Genomic DNA, 18828 nt, shown 5'->3' on the forward strand with positions numbered 1-18828 from the left:
TACCAAGGGCCTCAAAATAGTACCTGGCGGACCGCTTGTGGCCCCCAGGCCGCATGTTTGAGACCACTGCATTAACACGTCCTAAAAGAAACGGCTTTACTATTCACATTTGAGGCAGCCTCCCAGTTAAATGCTCAGGCTATGAGTATAGGTGTCGGATTACAGCCAAACTACACCCCGGCGAGCAAGCGCCCTATTTACACAGAAATAAATCCACCGATTGCATTGTATCGCCAAAGCCTACTTTTGCAAAGGAAATCTGGAGTCCAATCAGAAGAAGTTGTGAAAGGACGACTGCGGGGATTTGAAAGAGGATCGTCGGCTCGAAAAAGCCTTTCCTTCACTTTTTTTTTTAATTTGGTCTTAAATTATAAAAGCAACTGTGTGAACTTTGGTACTTGAGGAAAAAAAAGTTGTGCGTTTCTCCAAGCGCAAGGAGGAAATCCGAAATGCCCCCAAGATCCTGCTGGTCACATGGAACGTGAACGCGATCCAAAGGGATTCAAGAGCTGAGAAGAATTCTTGGAAACACAGAAAAATCCTAATAGCCCACGCTGGTGAAGGAAAAAAAAAAAATGACCTTACAACCACGTAAGATTTCTTCCGATGCTGTTGGTGTTTTCAGAAAACGTTTGTCAGCTGGTCATCTTCGGTAGTGTTTGCTGTAATGCTGAACTAAAAAAAAAAAAAAGTTCCTTAAAATAATCGTCGCTGCTGGTTGTGAAAGAAGGTTGCTCTGGTTATTTATTTTATATTTGTAGTCCAGTGCCTGAAAATATATTTTTAGACCTTGCTAGTACTGGGACTCGAATGCAAGGCTGCCCTGTGCTCTCTTAGGTCGATAGGAGCTCTCGAGTGCAGCAAACTGCATGCGTGCAAGAAGAAAGTAAGCAAAGGCAGCCTTGTCATTGGCTTGAATAAGGCAAAAGCAGGAAGCGGGGCTCTTTCTGAAACCTTCCCACTTTCTTTCCCTCTTTAAGAAGTTGCATGGGAGGTTTCTAGGACAGGGCATGTATACATCTATCTATCTTTATATATATATTTTACTGTTCTTCCTCTAGCCTGGAAAGAAAACGCTTTGAAATGTAAGTAGCTTTAGGCTTTAGTCCTACTCACCCCCCCTCCCCCCTCCTATTGGAATGTGCCTATCTAGATCTTAAATTCTTATTGTGCATGTGAGTTAATGAATGCACTTACCCTGTTGCTGCTCTCTCTTACTGCTTAAATACTCTATTTCTATTTTGCTTGTTTTAAGTTTCATCCAAGGCACAGACAGTTCATTTTAGTTGTTATGTATTGTGGTTTCTCTAATGGCTTGAATATTATATTTGTCTTTAATATTTACTATAACCACTAGTAGAATAAATTTCTGTGGCATTGTGTTATGGATATATAGTACTTTCTACATATTCGTGTAAATGACATACACAAAGGGCTCCTTTTACTAAGCCGCATTAGCGTTTTTAGCGCACGCAGCATTTTAGCGCACGCTAAACCTGCGCTACGTGGCTAGAACTAGCGCCAGCTTAATGCTGGTGTTAAGGTCTAGCGCAGGCGACAATTTAGCGCTCGCTATTCCGTGCATTAAAGCCCTAATGCGGTTTAGTAAAAGGAGCCCAAAGTATCTGTATTTAGTTTATGTGCTGCAAACAGCATAAAATAGCATGTAATAACATTATAAAAATCGTATAAATCAATAAACACATGTGAAGGGTAATTTTATAAAGAGGTGCATATTTTAAGCGGTAAAGTACGTTCCCACTTTAGTGTATTTTAGTTGTATATGCCCATACAGTCTCTTCCCCTGTAAACCGCTTTGAACTGTTTGTGGTATGGCGGTATATAAAAAAATAAATGACCTCTGTTAAATTCCCAACTGGTACAACATTATGTACTTTTAAATGGTATGCTGTATTTGCACTGTGGGAGAGTGTAGTGGAGCACATGAGATGTGCTTAGATTATAAAATAGTATAACTTCTGCATCTGCTTGAAAAATATTAGCCCAAATATTATTCCAGCTGTAGGACTGCTGTAAACGTCTACACCTGCCACTTGTATTTTATGGAAACACGTGGGCACCTACCCACTTTTAGAAAACAAGCTTAAGAGTTTATTTGAATCTTTACAGCAGGGGTGTCCAATCTTTTGGCTTCCCTGGGCCGCATTGGCTGAAAAAAATGTTTCTTGGGCTGCGCAAATGAGCAAACGCTGCAGCAAGACAGAGGAGGGAGCCGGCAAGATGGTAAACACCCAGGGGCAGCAGAGGCAAACACTGCATCGCCCTCGACCGGGGCCACACAAAATCCTTCACGGGGATGCATGTGGCCCTCGGGCTGCAGGTTGGACACCCCTGCTTTACAGGGTCCCTCTTATAAAGCTGCCTCCAGTAAAACACATAAAATTAGCATAATTCTTACCCGTATTGAAATCCTATTGATCGTAACTAAAAAAAAAACTCCTTAAGCCTAATAATTAGTAAGAATAAATGAATGAACTAAATATTATTTCTGATTTACGAAGCCAGCACATTGGCAGCTTTCCTTCATATTTATACATGGCATAAGGGCCTGAGTTGTAAACACTTTTTTTTTCTCATTTTGTACTTCTGGGGGGAAAAAAGCAGATCAGACCCTTGGTATGTAGTTACATTAGCTACAACAGTGATTTAACTTACTATTCAAATTCTGTACAGAAATAGCTTTAGGCCCTCTTTTACTAAGGTGTGCTAACCAATTAGCGCGCGCTAATCGATTTCAACACACGCTAACGCGTGTATGTTAGTCTATGGATGCGTTAGCGTTTAGCACACGCTAATTCGATTAGCGCACCTTTGGTAAAAGAGGGGGGGTTAGTCTTGGTAGCGGAATATTATTTTAGCAGAGTTAGCAGCAGACACCTAGGGCTCCTTTTACTAAGCCGCGTTAGGGCTTTAACGCGTTGAATAGCGCGTGCTAAATTGCCACGCGCGCTAGACCTTAACGCCAGCATTGAGCTGGCGTTAGTTCTAGCCGCAAAGCGTGGGTTTAGCAGCTTAGTAAAAGGAGCCCCTTGTGTTTTGGAAAAGATTATTTTAACAGCCAGAATTTTCCAATGTGATCTTTATTCCACAGCATCGAAATATTATTTTGCTTTGTAAACCGCTTTGGGTTGCACTGTATCCAAGGAAGGTAGCAAAGAAATGTAACAACATAGCATAACATATCTCTGCTTCAAAAGCTTCCCCCCTAAACTAAGCAGGTCAGTTATAACACCTCCAGGAAACCCAGACAAGTGGTGTAAAGCCACATGCCCAGGGAAGCTGTGGAGGGGCTGGCTTCACTTCCCAGTCCTGTCATGAAATCCTGCGCTGTTTAACGCCAATCTGTAGGCCCGTAATGAGAGATAAAGGCAGCTATTGTTACAGTGCAGAATATCTTCCCTCCAAAATGTATTGAGCGGGAATATGCTGTTTTCTAAGCAATGGACAATAGGCTGAAAATTATTCTTATTGTTCAGGACACTCAAATTATCTGCTAATTACTGTGCAGAACAGTGCTTTCATATTCTCTAAGGGATAAAAAAAATACATAGACCTGTGATATGGGAAAAATGCCTATAGCGGTTATGCCGTGTGATGATTGTTTGCTGATTGACAACCCAGAGCAAGGAATTACTGCATAACTAAGTCTGGCTGCTTTTATGAAGTGTGCGTGGAGCATTTGATTTTAAGGTTGTGCTTATGCTGGCAGGTGAGGATGCCCTGACGGGAGATACAGACAAGTATCTTGGACCCCAGGATCTCAAAGAGCTGGGAGATGATTCCTTGCCTGCCGAAGGATACATGGGCTTCAGCATAGGAACTCGCTCAGCTAGGTATTATTTCATGCACATTTTCTCTTTTCTGCTTTTAAATCTGACCAGCTTATTTCAAAGTGCATGTATCCTTTTATATTTTATGAAATACTGTTAATCAGATTAGAGAGACACATGCTCTTAGAACCTACTGAACATAAAAATGTACTGCAGGTATTATTCCATTTCAATCTGTTTCCAACAACAGGGAAGATACTGTGACTGCTTTGCAGTATAATAAAGATGTGAACACTGTTAAAATAATCTTCTTATAGAATGATGTGCATAGGCATAATTTATTTATTTGATATAAAAATCAAATTAACCCCCTTTTTACTAACGCATAGGTTTTAGCGCCGGCAGCAGTGGTAACTGCCCTGACGCTCATGAGCATCGGAGCAGTTACCACCGCTGCCGGCGCTAAAACCCGTGTTAGTAAAAGAGGGGGGAAAATAAATAAATGTGCATAAGCATAACTAATTTTTCTTCATCAGAAAGTCCACAATGAGTTACTTCTGTGAAAAGCAATCTTGTGCCCTGGCCCATTGCATGCATTTATTTGTACCTTGCAATGTGAAACTTTAGATCAATAAAAGGTTCTAAAGATGTTGGAGAAGGTGTGGGCTGCCAGTCAGGAATCTGCTACCCATCAGTGTTTATTACCAGGGTTAGACAGACTTGCAGAAGAGAGATGGCCAGCCAGTTAGTTGCTAGACTATTTCTGTAGGATGCTGTTCCTTTTAAACGCTGATGCAAAGCTTTAGATCACCCCTAACAGGATTATTCACTGCTTGAAACAAACCAGGAGTTGTGTCTAATGAAAAATTTACCTCCACAGTTGTGGACTAGCAGGCAGCATGTTTGCTAACAGACAAAATGAATGTGAAGCTAATAATTAAACCTCACAAGAGAAAGCCCTGAAGGCTTTTTCCTATAGCTTTAATGACCTGCTATAAAAAGGTTCTTTCATTGTCTAAGAATGAATGACGACTCCCACAAGGTAAGGCTGGGGTGTTATTGTTTGTCATGACTGAAGCAGACCTTCGAAACCTGCTCCTCTTTAATAAAATAAAAAAAGTGTATATTTCTTCATGTATAAGCCAGAATCATCTGACTTCTCTAGCATCTACTGTATGTATATTTTTACAAAAAAAAAAACTGCTTAGATATTAATCCTGGAATTCAATGACATGATTGTGCTAACAATCTAAATTCAGTTTGATAAAGTAATTTATATTGTACTAATTTAGGCTCCCTTTTATCAAGCCGTGTTAGGGTTTTTTTTATTGCCAACTGTTGCGGTAAAAGATCTGACGCTCCTAGGAATTCTATGAGCATTGGAGCTTTTACTGCAGCGGCCTGCAATTAAAAAACCCCAATGCGGCTTAATGCAAGGGGGCCTTATATTGTGGTCGAAGCATATCAAACCAGCTAAATTGTTGCATAATTTTAAAATAGTTAAAAAATACTATCCCCCTCTTCTACAAAACTGCGCTAACAGTTTCTAGCACGGGGAGCCGTGCTGAATGGCCCGCGCTGCTCCCGACGCTCATAGGAACTCTATGAGCATCGGGAGCAGCGCGGGCCATTCAGCACGGCTCTCTGTGCTAGAAACTGCTAGCGCAGTTTCGTAGAAGAGGGGGTATGGATGTAAAAAAAATACTTTTTAACCAAAAAGAGCCATTCTAATTTATTTTGTATCTCATAAAAGAAAGTTCAGTGGCTTCCATTTTTCTGATTTGGACTGTATCATACTTTGTTGCTATATAACTCATTTTTGTATCAGCAGTGTTTATGCACATGTTATGCTCAGAGGAAAGCAGGTATTGCATCTCATCCATGTTCAGAATGGTTAAAATGCAGTTCAAAATTCTGAGGCTTATTTACGGTTGCACCAGTTGTTAATGCAGCAGGTAGGGGGTGCTACGTTAACATCTAATCCAGAAAGAGACAGAAAGTGGGCGTGGACTGCGCCTTATAGTTAATGTGGCAGAAAATGAGACGCAGTTAGCATCACCTGAATAGGTGTTACTAACTGCATCATACCGAAGTTTTGTAGCTACTATGTTTTAATTTTGGCAAATAACACACCAACGACCAGTGACATAGCCAGACTTGGTATTTCGGATGGGCCCAACGTTAACTTGAGTGGGCCCTTCCATCATACTCTTCCATGGTAGAGATATAAAGTACACCAGTAGCTGCTACTTTTCTAAACCCCGCATCCCTCCCTGGTGTACCTCAGCGGCATCTCCAGCAACCACAGTAACTCATTTTCATTGCCTGTGTTGCCCCTCAGGCTTTCTCTCTGCTACATCCCATCCTCATTGATGCCACTTCCTCTTTTCTCACTAGTAGGATACGGAAGAGGGACATCTTACTACTAATAATCATTTTTATAGTGCTGCTTCACGTATGCAGCCTAGAAGGCCACACAGGCAGTGAAAATGAAGTATACTGGGGAGGAGTAGATGCTGGGCCAACAGAGTAAGGGAAGTGAGGTGCCTCCCAGGCCTACTCAAAGCTATGCCACTGTAACACATGGTAATAGCAAAATCCAAGTTGTGTTACCTAAAAGATTAATGGCCTTTTTTTACAAAGCCGCTGCGCTAACGGCCCCAAAGCCCATAGAGATTTAAAGGTCTTTGGGGTTGTTGCCACGCGGCAGCCGCTAGCCCGGCTTTGTAAAAGAGGCCGTAAGTCTTACATCACTTTAATAAATAGGGCTTTCTGAGTGTAACATACAGAAATCAGATGCTTAAAACATTTATGTGTTTCAACCATGGCACTTTGCTTTTCCCTTCTGATTCTTTGCCTTCTCTTTCTTTTCCCCTCCACATTTCTTAATGTAGTCCTAAGGTCAGGTAAGATGACACAGCAGCCTGGCTGCGTTTCTCTGCTCTCTGCCTTGCTCATTTTCATATTATTTGGCATTGTGAAGTGATGTGATTGTGGGGTGTGGTTCATCTTTAGAAGTCAGTGCTTTGAAATTCTTTGTGCTTTAACAAACTTCGTATGGCTTGCTTTCTACATAGTTGCTATCATTTGCCATCTCATACTTCTGAGAATGCACAAATGAAATGTGAAGAGAAGTGGGGAACAGACTATTCCAGGGATCTTAGCAGTGGTCAATTGAGAAGAACTGTCAGGTGCAAAGAGGGAAGTTTAAATCAGTGGTGTCAAACTCATTTCACTGTCAGACTGGACTAGAAAGAAATGCACTTGAAGTGGGCTGACCACAGCAAGAGAAGTGCTCTCGGATGTAGTATGTCACAACAAATATGAGAATGGCCCTTAATCTTTACCTTCAGACATAGGTGTCAGAATAGGTGGAGCCACAGGTGCCATTGTACCCCCCCAAAAAAAACCAAACAAACAAAAAGCCAAAAACATTTTTCTCTCCCTGCCTCACTCCTCCGTGAGCTGTTTATTTGCTTACTTTGCTCACCTGAGGTGACAACCCTACAATCTGCATAAGAAGAGGCATCACATGGCCAGCCATTGTGATGCCATGAGTATCTGTGTATGCTCAGGCCAGCTGGCTTATATTTCCTCCAAAACAAAAAGTTTGAAGAGGGCAAGAGCTGTCAGGTCCCCCATCAGTTGGTTGTATGATCCTCTTCCTATGCAGATTGTAGAGAGAAAGAGAGAGAGAGCAAGGTAAGCAAACACCTTACAGCATAACAGTAGGGAAGCAGAGAGATGCTGAAGGCATAGGCGCTAGCTCTGTGGGTGCTGTGCACCCGCAATATTTTTCTCTGGAAGTCGGTAACAGCAAGCTTCATGCTGCAGTTACAAGAAAACTCAGGTGTATAAAGAAATAAAACAAAAATCAAAGGAAATAAGGTGATACCTTTTTTATAGTCCAATAAAAAAGGTATCACCTTATTTCCTTTAAATTTTTTTGGTTTATTTCTTTATACTACCTTGGAAAGTGGACTAACACATCATTTCACTCAAGAAAACTCAAGAGTCAGGAAAGAAGTGTTATCCCAGGACAAGCAGGCAGCCTATTCTCACATATGGGTGACGTCATTGACGGAGCCCCGATGCAGAAGCCTCGCAAGAAAGACTTGCTTGTAGAAACTAGAAGTTTCGAGTCAGCCGCACCGCGCATACGCGAGAGCCTTCCCGCCCAGCACAGGGCGTGTCTTCTCAGTTTTCCGTCTTTGACTCTCTGCATTTAACTTTGTTACTTTGTGCCTTCTTTCACTGCGGTTTGTGTTCTTTTTCTTCACGAATCGCTGTGTTTTTCTTTTATTCTTTTATTTCTCTTTTTAAAAAAAATTTTTTTTCTTTCTTCCGTTCGGCTGCCGGGGCAGGCCGCTCAGCCGCAGCCTAGAGACTTCGACTTTGCGACGGCTGTTTTTCCTCCTATGTCCCGGCCAAAAACAGGCTTCAAGAAGTGTAGCCAGTGTCGGCGTGCAATTTTTCTCACGGACCCACACAGTAGGTGCCTCAAGTGCCTTGGGCCAGACCATCACCCGAAGTCGTGCCAGCGCTGTGCTACTCTACAACCCCGAGCACTTAAACGTCGTCTACTTTCAGTGGAAAAGCTCTTCGGGATGGATTCGACCTCGTCCTTGACTCCGAAGTCAACCTCGGACTCGCCTTCAACTGAGGGTCCTCCTGCCTCCACTGCTTCGACCTCGAGCCTCATCAGACCTTCTTCATTTGCAGCGGCTCTTTCCTTGACGACGTCTGCTCTATCTTCCCCTGTATCCTCAGGTCAGATAGTTCAGCAGAAAGTTCCAGCAGTGGTGCTTACGGTGCCTAAGACTTCCAAGTCGAAGCACATTTCCACTGCCTCTCTGGAACCTCCAGCCAAAGCAGGTGGTCCGGTTTCAGATGCAGATCCATCCTTGCCGGCTTCTTTCCAGACCATGTTAGAGAAACAGTTCATTCAGTTCCTTACTAACATGGGACCGAAGCTTGTTACTCTAATCCAGCCTGGGCATTCTGCAGACTCCTGTGAGGTCAAGTCTCTTCCTATGCCTCAGTCTGAGCCTACACACTCTATGCAGGGAGCAGAGTCTCTGCGAGTGTCTGGTCTGGCATCTATGCACATAAAGCAAGAAGCAGATTCTTTGCAAGTGCCTCAACAGGAATCCTCACACTCTATACAAGGAACAGAGTCTTTGGGAGTACATCGAGGTTCCTCCATTAAGCCTCTGGAGCTTCGATCCACAGCTTCCAGCCCTATTCATTCCCTGGTGGCTTCGACTGCTTCTATCTCTGGGGCGAAGTCTCCTTGATCCTCGAGGTCTGCTTCCAAGCATTATTCCCACAGACGATCGAGGCCTTCCTCAAGGCATACGTCCAGGCATACCTCTTCTTGATCAAGGTCCCCACTTCCACATCTCGTGGACTCAGTGGTTTCGATTGTTTTGTCCAAGTCTCCATGTTCTCTTGATGCCTTTTTTCATGCCGAAACATCATCTTCGACCCAGGCTGCCTTGACGACCTCGAGGCAAGGCATTGGCAGATTAGCTATCTTTCTCATCTTTTCTTCGTCAGATGGCTGTTGACTTGGACCTTAAATTGGATGCTGGTTCCAATTACTCTAAGGAGTATCTCGAAGTCACGCATCTTCCTCAACCTTTGGCAGAGTCAATTAAGCTTCCTCTTCACAAGCTTTTGTCTCAGACTTTTACCAGATGCTTGGAAACTCCTTATGCAATTCCAGCTGTTCCAGGCAAATTGGACTCCAGATATAAAACTCTCCATTGCAAAGGATTTGAGAATTTGCAGTTATCTCACCAATCCCTACTTATGGAGTCCTCCTTGAAAAGGTCCCATTCTTCCAAGGTTTATGCTACCGTTCCTCCTGGAAGGGAAGGGAAAACTATGGATAAGTTCGGACGTCGCATCTATCAAAATGCCATGATGTCCTCTAAAGTCCTTAATTACAATTTCCATTTTGTCACTTATTTTGAGTTCCTCATTGCTCTTTTTTGCCTAAATTTCTCAGTTATTTAGACACTCAAAAGCACTTTGAATTTCAAGAAGTCATAGCTTCTCTATCACAGCTCAGATTACATCTACTTCAGTCATCTTACGATGCCTTTGAGTTGTCTGCCAGGGCGGCTGCTTGTTCTGTAGCAATGCGCCGCCTTGCCTGGCTTCGTATCGTTGATATGGATCCTAATCTTCAGGACTACTTGGTTAATGTTCCTTGTGCAGGCAATGACCTCTTCAATGAATCTATTGAGGCAGCCACCAAGAAATTGTCTGACCATGAAAAATTATTTTCTTCTATTGTTAGACCTAAGCCAAAGCCAGCTCCTGCCAAGCCTGCACGCCCTCCTCCTATTTACCAGAGGCATTTTGCTCCGAGAGCGGCTCCTTATACTCACCCTCTTCCTAAGAAACAGCAGACTCAGAAGCAACTGAAACCTCAACCTTCTGCTGCACCTAAGGCTACACAGCCTTTTTGACTGTTTAAAACAGAGCATAACCTCCACCGTTCTGTCTCTGAATTTTCTTCCTCCTATTGGAAGTCGTCTCCATCATTTTTACCACCGATGGGAGACAATAACATCTGTCCTCTGGGTGCTGTCAATCATCAGGGACGGATACTCTTTTCATTTCAATCAGGTTCCACCAAAGCTTCCTCCAAGAGAGTATCCATCCCAGACTGCCCTTCTTCTTCAAGAAGCTCAAGTTCTGCTTCATCTCTATGCTATCGAGCCAGTTCCTTTGGAACAGCAGAACAGGGGGTTTTACTCCCGTAAATTCTTTGTTGCCTCCCCTCACCCGCTTGACAATAAAACCCCACTAGGCATCAATAAACTCAACTACCCTATTCAGCCCACCATGAAAATACTAGGTGTTATTCTAGACCAATGCCTAACAATGAAGGAACAAGTGGATTCCCTATTCAGAAAAGGTTTCCTTACTCTCTGGAAACTCAGAACCATTAAATCATACTTCGATACGTCAACATTCAGAATCCTAGTGCAATCCCTCATACTGAGTCAGCTTGACTACTGCAACATCGCCTATCTAGCAATTTCACAAAAGAATATGAGACGTCTCCAAATAATGCAAAATGCTGCAGTCAAACTTATCTTCGGGCTGAAGAAATTCGACCACGTGACACCCTACTATCGGCAGCTGCACTGGCTACCAACGGAAGCCCGAGTAAGGTTTAAATTTGCCTGCCTCTGCTTCAAAGTACTATACGGCCTGACCCCCAAGTACATAACGGACCTTTTCGCATTTTCTAATAACAAACTCAAGAGAAACACACACCCAAAACTCATTTCCCCTCCAGTTAGAGGCTGCAAAATGAAAAAACACCACGAACACCTTCTCTCTCACCAAGCAGTCCTATGGGGCAAAGACCTAGACCAACTGCTTTCACCCACTACATACGGGGAATTCAGGAAACGCCTAAAAACATACCTGTTCCAGAAATACCTAAAACAATTGACCTGCGCTCCCTCTCCCTCCCCCCTCCCTATTCCGCCTGAACTTACAGCACTGTTATAAATATAATCTGCTATCTTCATCTTATCGTAACTTTACGTTGCTATTTATCCCCAACAGGTCTTGTCGGACATTACTTACTAAAATGTACATATTACTTTTTTGCTCAGCAAATTGTATTTCTATACTATTGCCTCCTGAGGTTTCTGATCTCTGTATTTCCTCTGAATATCTACTTATTGTATTTCGCTGAATGTCCAGCACTCTTGATTGTAAACCGCCTAGAAGTCACAAGATTGTGGCGGTATAGAAGAATAAAGTTATTATTATTATTATAAGGTCAGAGCAATGGCAGCTTCAGTAGCTTTCCTCAGATCTACACCTATTGAGGAAATTTGCAAGGCTGCTACTTGGTCCTCGGTTCATACTTTCACTTCTCACTATTGTCTGGATGTTTTCTCCAGACGGGATAGCCAGTTTGGCCACACAGTATTACAAAATTTATTCTCCTAAATTGCCAACACTCCCGCCATCCCATTCTGGATAGCTTGGAGGTCACCCATATGTGAGAATAGGTTGCCTGCTTGTCCTGGGATAAAGCATAGTTACTTACCGTAACAGCTGTTATCCAGGGACAGCAGGCAGCTATTCTCACAACCCACCCACCTCCTCTGGTTGGCTTCTCTGCTAGCTATCTGAACTGAGGAGATGCGCCTTGTGCTGGGTGGGAAGGCACTCGCGCATGTGCGGTGCGACTGACTCAAAACTTCTAGTTTCTACAAGCAAGTCTGCTTGCGAGGCTTCTGCATTGGGGCTCCGTCAATGACATCACCCATATGTGAGAATAACTGCCTGCTGTCCCTGGATAACACCTGTTACGGTAAGTAACTCTGCTCTTTTGTATCTTAGTTACTGTTCCTGCTTCCCCCTGCAGCCAAGGGAGGAAGGAGTTGCTGTAACCTAGCAGCTACCAATGGGGAAGGCAAATATGCAGATTGACATAGACAAAAGGACCATACAGATACAAATAACTTTATTGACATGACAATTTTACCTACGTTGCCATAGAAATGCCTGTAGCAGTAAAAAAAGATAAAAGGGGTACTGGGAGAGGAATGAAGGGAGCATGAAGAGTGAAGGTCAAAAAAATGAGAGGTGGTGGGAGAAGAATAAAGGAGGCAAAGAAAGGGTGAAGGGAATGGAAAAGCACTGGTTAAGAGAAATGGTGCTGCTCTGAAATACTGCAAGAGGCAGAAAAGAGATATAAAGGGAAGAGAGGCTTGGTGAGGGGAACAGGAAATGATAGTGGGGCTGTGAGGGAGGAGTAGAAACAGACTGAGAGTGAGAAAAATTCAGTGAGAGCATGAGCTATGTGGGGGAAGGTTGCTAGCAGGAGACATGATCTGGGAAAGAGGAAGAAGAGCAGGCAGATGAGACACAAACTGCAGATAGAAGAGGAGCTGATTGAGATTGAGATGGAGAGTGGCTGTGTGATAGTGGGGAAGTGGGGTTCATGGTGAAAAGACATGAAGGTGAAAAAAAATTGAGAAATGGAGGAGGGAGTAAGACTCTAAGAAAGTGAGATGAGAGAAGCTGTAGAGAGACAAATATATATGGAGGAAAGAGAAATGATGAGGATATGGAAGGAAGACTGGAAAAGAATCCTTAAAAGATGAGCTTGAGGACAGAGAGAAAACCAAGATCAAGTAGAGGCAGAAGACTGAGTTTAAACTACAGATCAGCTGTAAAGTTATTTGCAAATTTTTCTTATTTACAAGGGGGCTGTGCCTCTAACCACAAATTTGGAGGGGGAGTATATTTTACTGGAAAGTAATGAGGGAGCAGGAAAGGATTGTGCCAGTATTTGATGCCATGTCCTGAAAAATATCTTTAAAATGACTTCTCTTTGGCAACTCTGAAATGCAGAGATCTCAAATTGAGTCTCAAAAGGGGAATAGAGAGTAACACCATCTCCCTTTTTCACAAAAATAAAACAGTCATTATCATGGACTAAGTGGGCTCATTATGCTGTATCATCCCAAAGAAATAGCATGGCAACAGCAGGAAGAGATTACAGTGGAGATGAGTGGAGTTTGAAAAAGAATAGGGGGTTTGGTTTAAATCTTGGCTCTGCTACTATGTCCTGGCTTTCCATTCTCATTCCCAGACAGTTCTGCTACAGTCTAGCGGTGTGCATCATGAATAAGGGGGTACTGCTATAGTGGTATGCCACCCCCATATACTTCCACATCATATGGGCCAGGGAAAGAGGGGAGAGGGGGGATAATGATGCTGGGCAGAGAACTGAAGATAAAGAGGAAATGTTTAGTAAAAAGAGAGAGTAAGAGGGGTGTTGTGCTGGAGTCACCACTAATAAAGGAAGGGGCAGTGTGCCAAAGGTGTTGTCACCAAATAAGATGCCAATTTCCATTTCTACAGAAGGCACCAGAGTTAGTGCTAACTCAGCTCCCCAAGCCAAGCACTTACCCAGTAACTGCTAGAGCTTTAACTGGTGGGCTGGCACATTAGGTTGATATGAATGCCTTTGGGTTCACTGATTTCCTGCTCAGCTTGTAATCTGTGGGATTTTCAGTCCAAGAGCAGGAAGCACCACATTCAAATATAGCCCTGAGGGCTGTGGAGCAACTGACTGCTGAGCTTCCAAGGATTGTACAAGCAGGTAGTGGAGCAGCTCATAGAGCCTTTCTAGATGTGAAACTGCTATTGTATTTAAGTCTGTGAGGTCCAGATATGGATGGTGTCTGGGTCTTTGGAAGGGGGAGTAGGAATATGATCCTTGTCAGGAAAGGTGGAGATAAAAACTAGAAGTGTGTGATAAACCTGCTTGGGAGGTATGAAGGATGGGTGAGCCTAGCCTGCAAGGAAGGGATACTGATGAAGGTAGAGGGACTCTAGGGGGGGAAGGAAATAGTAGGGAGCAAGGCAAGTCAGGTCAGCTGGAAGAGAGCTGAGAAGTAAGAATGGAGAAGTAGAGTAGGTACAGCAGGGGGGGACACTAAGCATTCAACCCTCAAAACAAAAGTCAAAATACATTGGGAGAAAGAAGTGAGAGAAAACAGAATAAGAAGATGAGAGGTGGAATAAAACATTAAGGCAGAGAAAGACTGAGGAAGAAGTAGGGATGGTCTGGGAGAAAAGAAGGTGTCTGGTGTGTACAAGTTAGATAGGGAAGAGAGAATATTGAGGACTGGCTGGGATGGGGAGAATTTGGGTTGTATATAGACCAGGGTGGACTGAAGACATAGTGTGAGTGTGCTGTAGATGGGCTCGGAGTAAGTAGATAAACTGAGGTAATGGGTTGAGGTTGAGGCGGGAGAAAGACTGGCGGGACATGCAGTGCCACCCCTACCATTCCTTTTAGCCTCCCTGTGTGACACACCTGCTGTGCTCTTCATTTAATGTCAGCCTGACCAGTTCTGTTCACAACCAACTATGCTTTAATTTCTTTTATATGGACTTGGTAATTTGTGCCAAATTGAGCACCCCCAATTATTTTGAAAAGTTGGCTGAAGTTGGGGTCGGAAAGTGAAAAATGCTGGTGGATTGGGGGGGGGGGGAGTTAAGGAATTAGAGACATGCTGGAGGCCATGGGGAGGGGAGAGGAAGAAGAGACTCTGGAGGGAGGGTTTGAGGGAGGGAAGGAGAGATGCTGAGGATGAAGGGAGCGAAGAAGAGAAATGCTGGATGCCATGGAGGGGGGGAGGGACTGTGGGATAAGTAGGGAGTGGCTGGAGTGGGAGATTGGGGGAGGTGAGGTACTGCTAGGGGTGGAGTTTGGGCATCCCCAAACAAAAAAGCATTCTGCTGCCCCTGCTTCCAAATGTTGCAGCTATTAGGTCATCTTCTTTAATCTAGCATCTGACCAGGCAATAGGTATGGGGTATATGTCTATCTCTACCTCCACAGCCCTATCAGTCTTTCTCCCACCCTCCATGCCCACCCCCTTTAATCTCTGCACCCCCCCCCCCCCTCATATTTTTGCTGGTGGTTAATGGGGGTGCCTACCCTTTTAGGAAGTCTGTAGAGTTTGAGCTACAGCAGATGCCTGCATGGAAGAGCAGCAGCAGTGGAATCAGAGGTCTTGCTCTGGATATTAGGAGCAGCAGTGGCTGTGAGAGAGATCAGCCATGGGGGATAGAAAGGAAAAGTTTGCAGCTGTAAAGAGATCATTCATGCAGAGGGTGGGAAAGGACAGAGTTTTTTGTGACAGCAATAGGAAAACTCTGATATGAGAAGGAGGGGTGTGTCCCACCATGCTGTGGGCTGTGTGTGCAAAGATAGGCTATGGCGGGTATCTGAGGACAAAAATATGGTCCTGATAAGAGAACTAGGTAAGCTGGAAACAGCTTCTGAGCCTTATGTTTAACACCCCTGTTTTAAATAGTAACGCATTTACTATTTTGAAAGTCTTTCTAGTTGTTTTTGCTAGATGCCTGGTTTGATGTGATTTTGGTTTCCTGGTCACAGCACTATGACTAGGCTGAAGGATATGGCATGGTTTCCTAAGACTAAATGTACCTTCCAGGGATGACCTTGTGTTCTGATTATTTTAAAATCATCTCTATTGATATCCAGTGAGCAAGGCAACAGAAATGTCAATAGAAATTGGGATATTTCCATTTGTTGTAATTAAAAATTATAAAGTATTTATACAGTAAGCTTCAATGTATCTTTCCTGTTAATAAGGTACTTGGCTTCTGCTGGAAATGACCAGCAGTAATATATATTTATATGTGTTACTAGTAACAGGCATTGAATTATTTTAACCGCTCATTTTGACAATTTTGTTTATATCTCATAGTTGCTGTAAATTTGATTTTCTGTTCCCTGGAAGTTGCATGCATTAATTTTTTTTTGTTCATCTCATTATCATTTATCGGTTCTGTGATAAATTGTAAATACAACAGCCTCCGCTCCTTCAGTTCGGATAGGTCTTATACGCTGAACAGAAGTTCTTTTGCACGGGACAGCATGATGATTGAAGAACTTGTTGCGCCCTCAAAGGATCAGGTATGTTTATTTTTTTTATTTCATTTTGCAGTGCTATATTACAACAATTAAGTAGTTTTAAATCTGAGGGAGGCTCTAAACCCATTTAGTAACATATTCTCAGTGCCTTTCCTCCTCATTCCCATCTTTTGCAAGAAGCTAGAAGAAAAGTTATGCCTTTTTTGTAAGTGATACTAAGATCTGTAATATGATTGAGTCACTAGAGGAGAACTGATGAGATGAGATCTTGAAAAATATGAGGGCTTGACAGCCAAAATTTAAAGTAAAAAAAAAAAAAAAAAAGGCAGAGTCGAGAGTTTGTGCCACAGAAATGCAGAAGAGCAGCATTTGAAAGAAGGGGTGATGTATTGATAATCACCAAGCAAGTGATGAATGTGAAAGTCCTCTCACCTGATGACTTCAAGGTTCCTGAGAGTGTTGCATAGCAGTTGAAGAGTTCATGGATTTTATAATGTATAGGAATAGGCATAAACAGGTAGTGATTTCTGTCCAGATTATTAACATTATGAGGAGAGGGGAAATTATGTTAGAAATCTTCAAATATCTCAAAGCTGTGAGAAAAATGCTCAAGAGGAAAGAATGTTTTAGGACCAGAGCTTAATTTGCAGATAAAAAGGAAGTGGAACTGTGGAGCCAAGAAATGCTTGTGTGGGTCAAGAACAGGAACAACAGAAGAGAGGGATGTATTAAGGATTACAGTAATTTCTGTGCTTTGCTGCAGGCTCATAATTTACCTTCCTCTTCCCTTTAGGCTGCTTGGAAGGGAAGGACTAGAGCAGAATGCCTTTGCTTTTCTGGAGTCTAGAAATAAGTGGTGGAACTGTGTTCCAGGCCATTCTCCCATAAATTAAGCCCTGTTTAAAACAAAGGGGGGTCATACTTGACCATTAGAGGAGTAGACTCGGAAGTAATAAAGAAAGGGTAATAGAAATGCAGATTCAATGGGATCCAAGGAAACATAGGATAAATTCAGCATATTCTTTATGGTCGAAATGTGGAGTTAAAGTTCAGAGATGAAATATTTTCTGCTGTATTGCAGTAGGTAAGAATCATAAGCTGACTCAAATGATTATTTGTCTTTATCTGCCCGCATAGTCTCTATTTGAAATGTCTTTGGATGATGGCAAAATTATATATATGGTTACCAATATTAACAGTTCTCCAAGAGATGTATTTTTCTAACTTATCTTGGCAGTGATTTGTGATACATCTTTTCTCTCTGTCACTGGAGGAAGCGGTATGAGAACATTGCCATCCTAACCTTTGTTTTCTCAGAGCCCAGCATTATCACACAGTTATCAGTTCATGACTGAACTTTTTTTTTTTTTTTCAGAGGTTGGGTAAAGTTTGTAACAACACGAGTAATACCCACTAAAGAATGATTGAATCTAGTTTTGGAGAAGAGGCTAGGTAGTAGGACTGACTAGGTTGCATCTCGTTTGTAAGTAGAATGAGATTAAGGAACTGCTTGCTCAAGATATAAATTACTGCACTTCTAGAACCTAATCCCAAATACAGTGTTAATACAGGTCACAATAAATGTGGGGCTAGTTTTCCCATGTAAAGAAAGGACACATGTGGGCTAAGCATTTTCGTATAGCATTTGTAGAATTTTCCTTGATCCACTTGACCCTTGCTAAGTCTTAGCGTTTAATCAAATTTGGCTTTTCATTTGCAAATAATTGAACATAAGAATTGCCGCTGCTGGGTCAGACCAGTGGTCCATCGTGCCTAGCAGTCCGCTCACGTGGCGGCCCTCTGGTCAAAGACCAGCGCCCTGAGACCAGCCCTACCTGCGTACGTTCTAGTTTAGCAGGAACTTGTCTAACTTTGTCTTGAATCCCTGGAGGGTGTTTTCCCCTATGACAGACTCCAGAAGAGCGTTCCAGTTTTCTACCACTCTCTGGGTGAAGAAGAACTTCCTTATGTTCGTACGGAATCTATCCTCTTTCAATTTTAGAGAGTGCCCTCTTGTTCTCCCTACCTTGGAGAGGGTGAACAACCTGTTCTTATCTACTAAGTCTATTCCCTTCAGTACCTGGTACATCTTGGTATTCCTCTTTACAAAGATGGCATCCAATCTGCCCAGTTCTGTTGTCTATATTGCTAAGGATGATTACTATGATTATGGTTGTTATTCTTACTATTATTGGATTCCTGATATATCACCTTTCTATGGTACAACCAGTTTTTTTGGGGGGGAAAAAGTGCGTCTTATAGAGTGAAAAATATGGTATGCTGCCTAAATTTGGGTGTGCATCTGAGAGGTGTGTGCAACTTAATTGGCAAACAAGCCATTTACAAGCAATAATTGGATGCTAACAATGAATTGTTGAAGTTAATTAGCAACCTCTGGCTGCATGCTATTCTATACCACTCAACTCAAAAGGGGACGGAGCCTGGAGATTTGTGCACAGTATTATAGAATAATGAATCTCCATGTCCAAATTGGGCACCAGGATTTTCACCAGGTTTCAGCAGGTATAAGTCTAGCACTCCAGAGTTGGGTACCGAATCCGGCGCTAAATTTTAT

General features: G+C 42.8%; 1 protein-coding gene across 4 annotated transcripts in view; it reads left to right on the plus strand.

The window, feature by feature from the left end:
• Nucleotides 1-18828, plus strand: part of ANK3 (ankyrin 3) — a 972780-nt gene that overhangs the window by 747483 nt on the left and 206469 nt on the right. For all 4 annotated transcript variants that reach the window (XM_033941649.1, XM_033941646.1, XM_033941647.1 and 1 more), the window contains 2 exons: nt 3731-3854; nt 16193-16295. In XM_033941649.1, the coding sequence (XP_033797540.1) occupies nt 3731-3854; nt 16193-16295 (227 nt within the window). The remainder of the gene's footprint in view (nt 1-3730; nt 3855-16192; nt 16296-18828) is intronic.

The sequence above is a fragment of the Geotrypetes seraphini genome, chromosome 4, assembly GCF_902459505.1.
Source record: "Geotrypetes seraphini chromosome 4, aGeoSer1.1, whole genome shotgun sequence".
Lineage (NCBI taxonomy): Eukaryota > Metazoa > Chordata > Amphibia > Gymnophiona > Dermophiidae > Geotrypetes > Geotrypetes seraphini.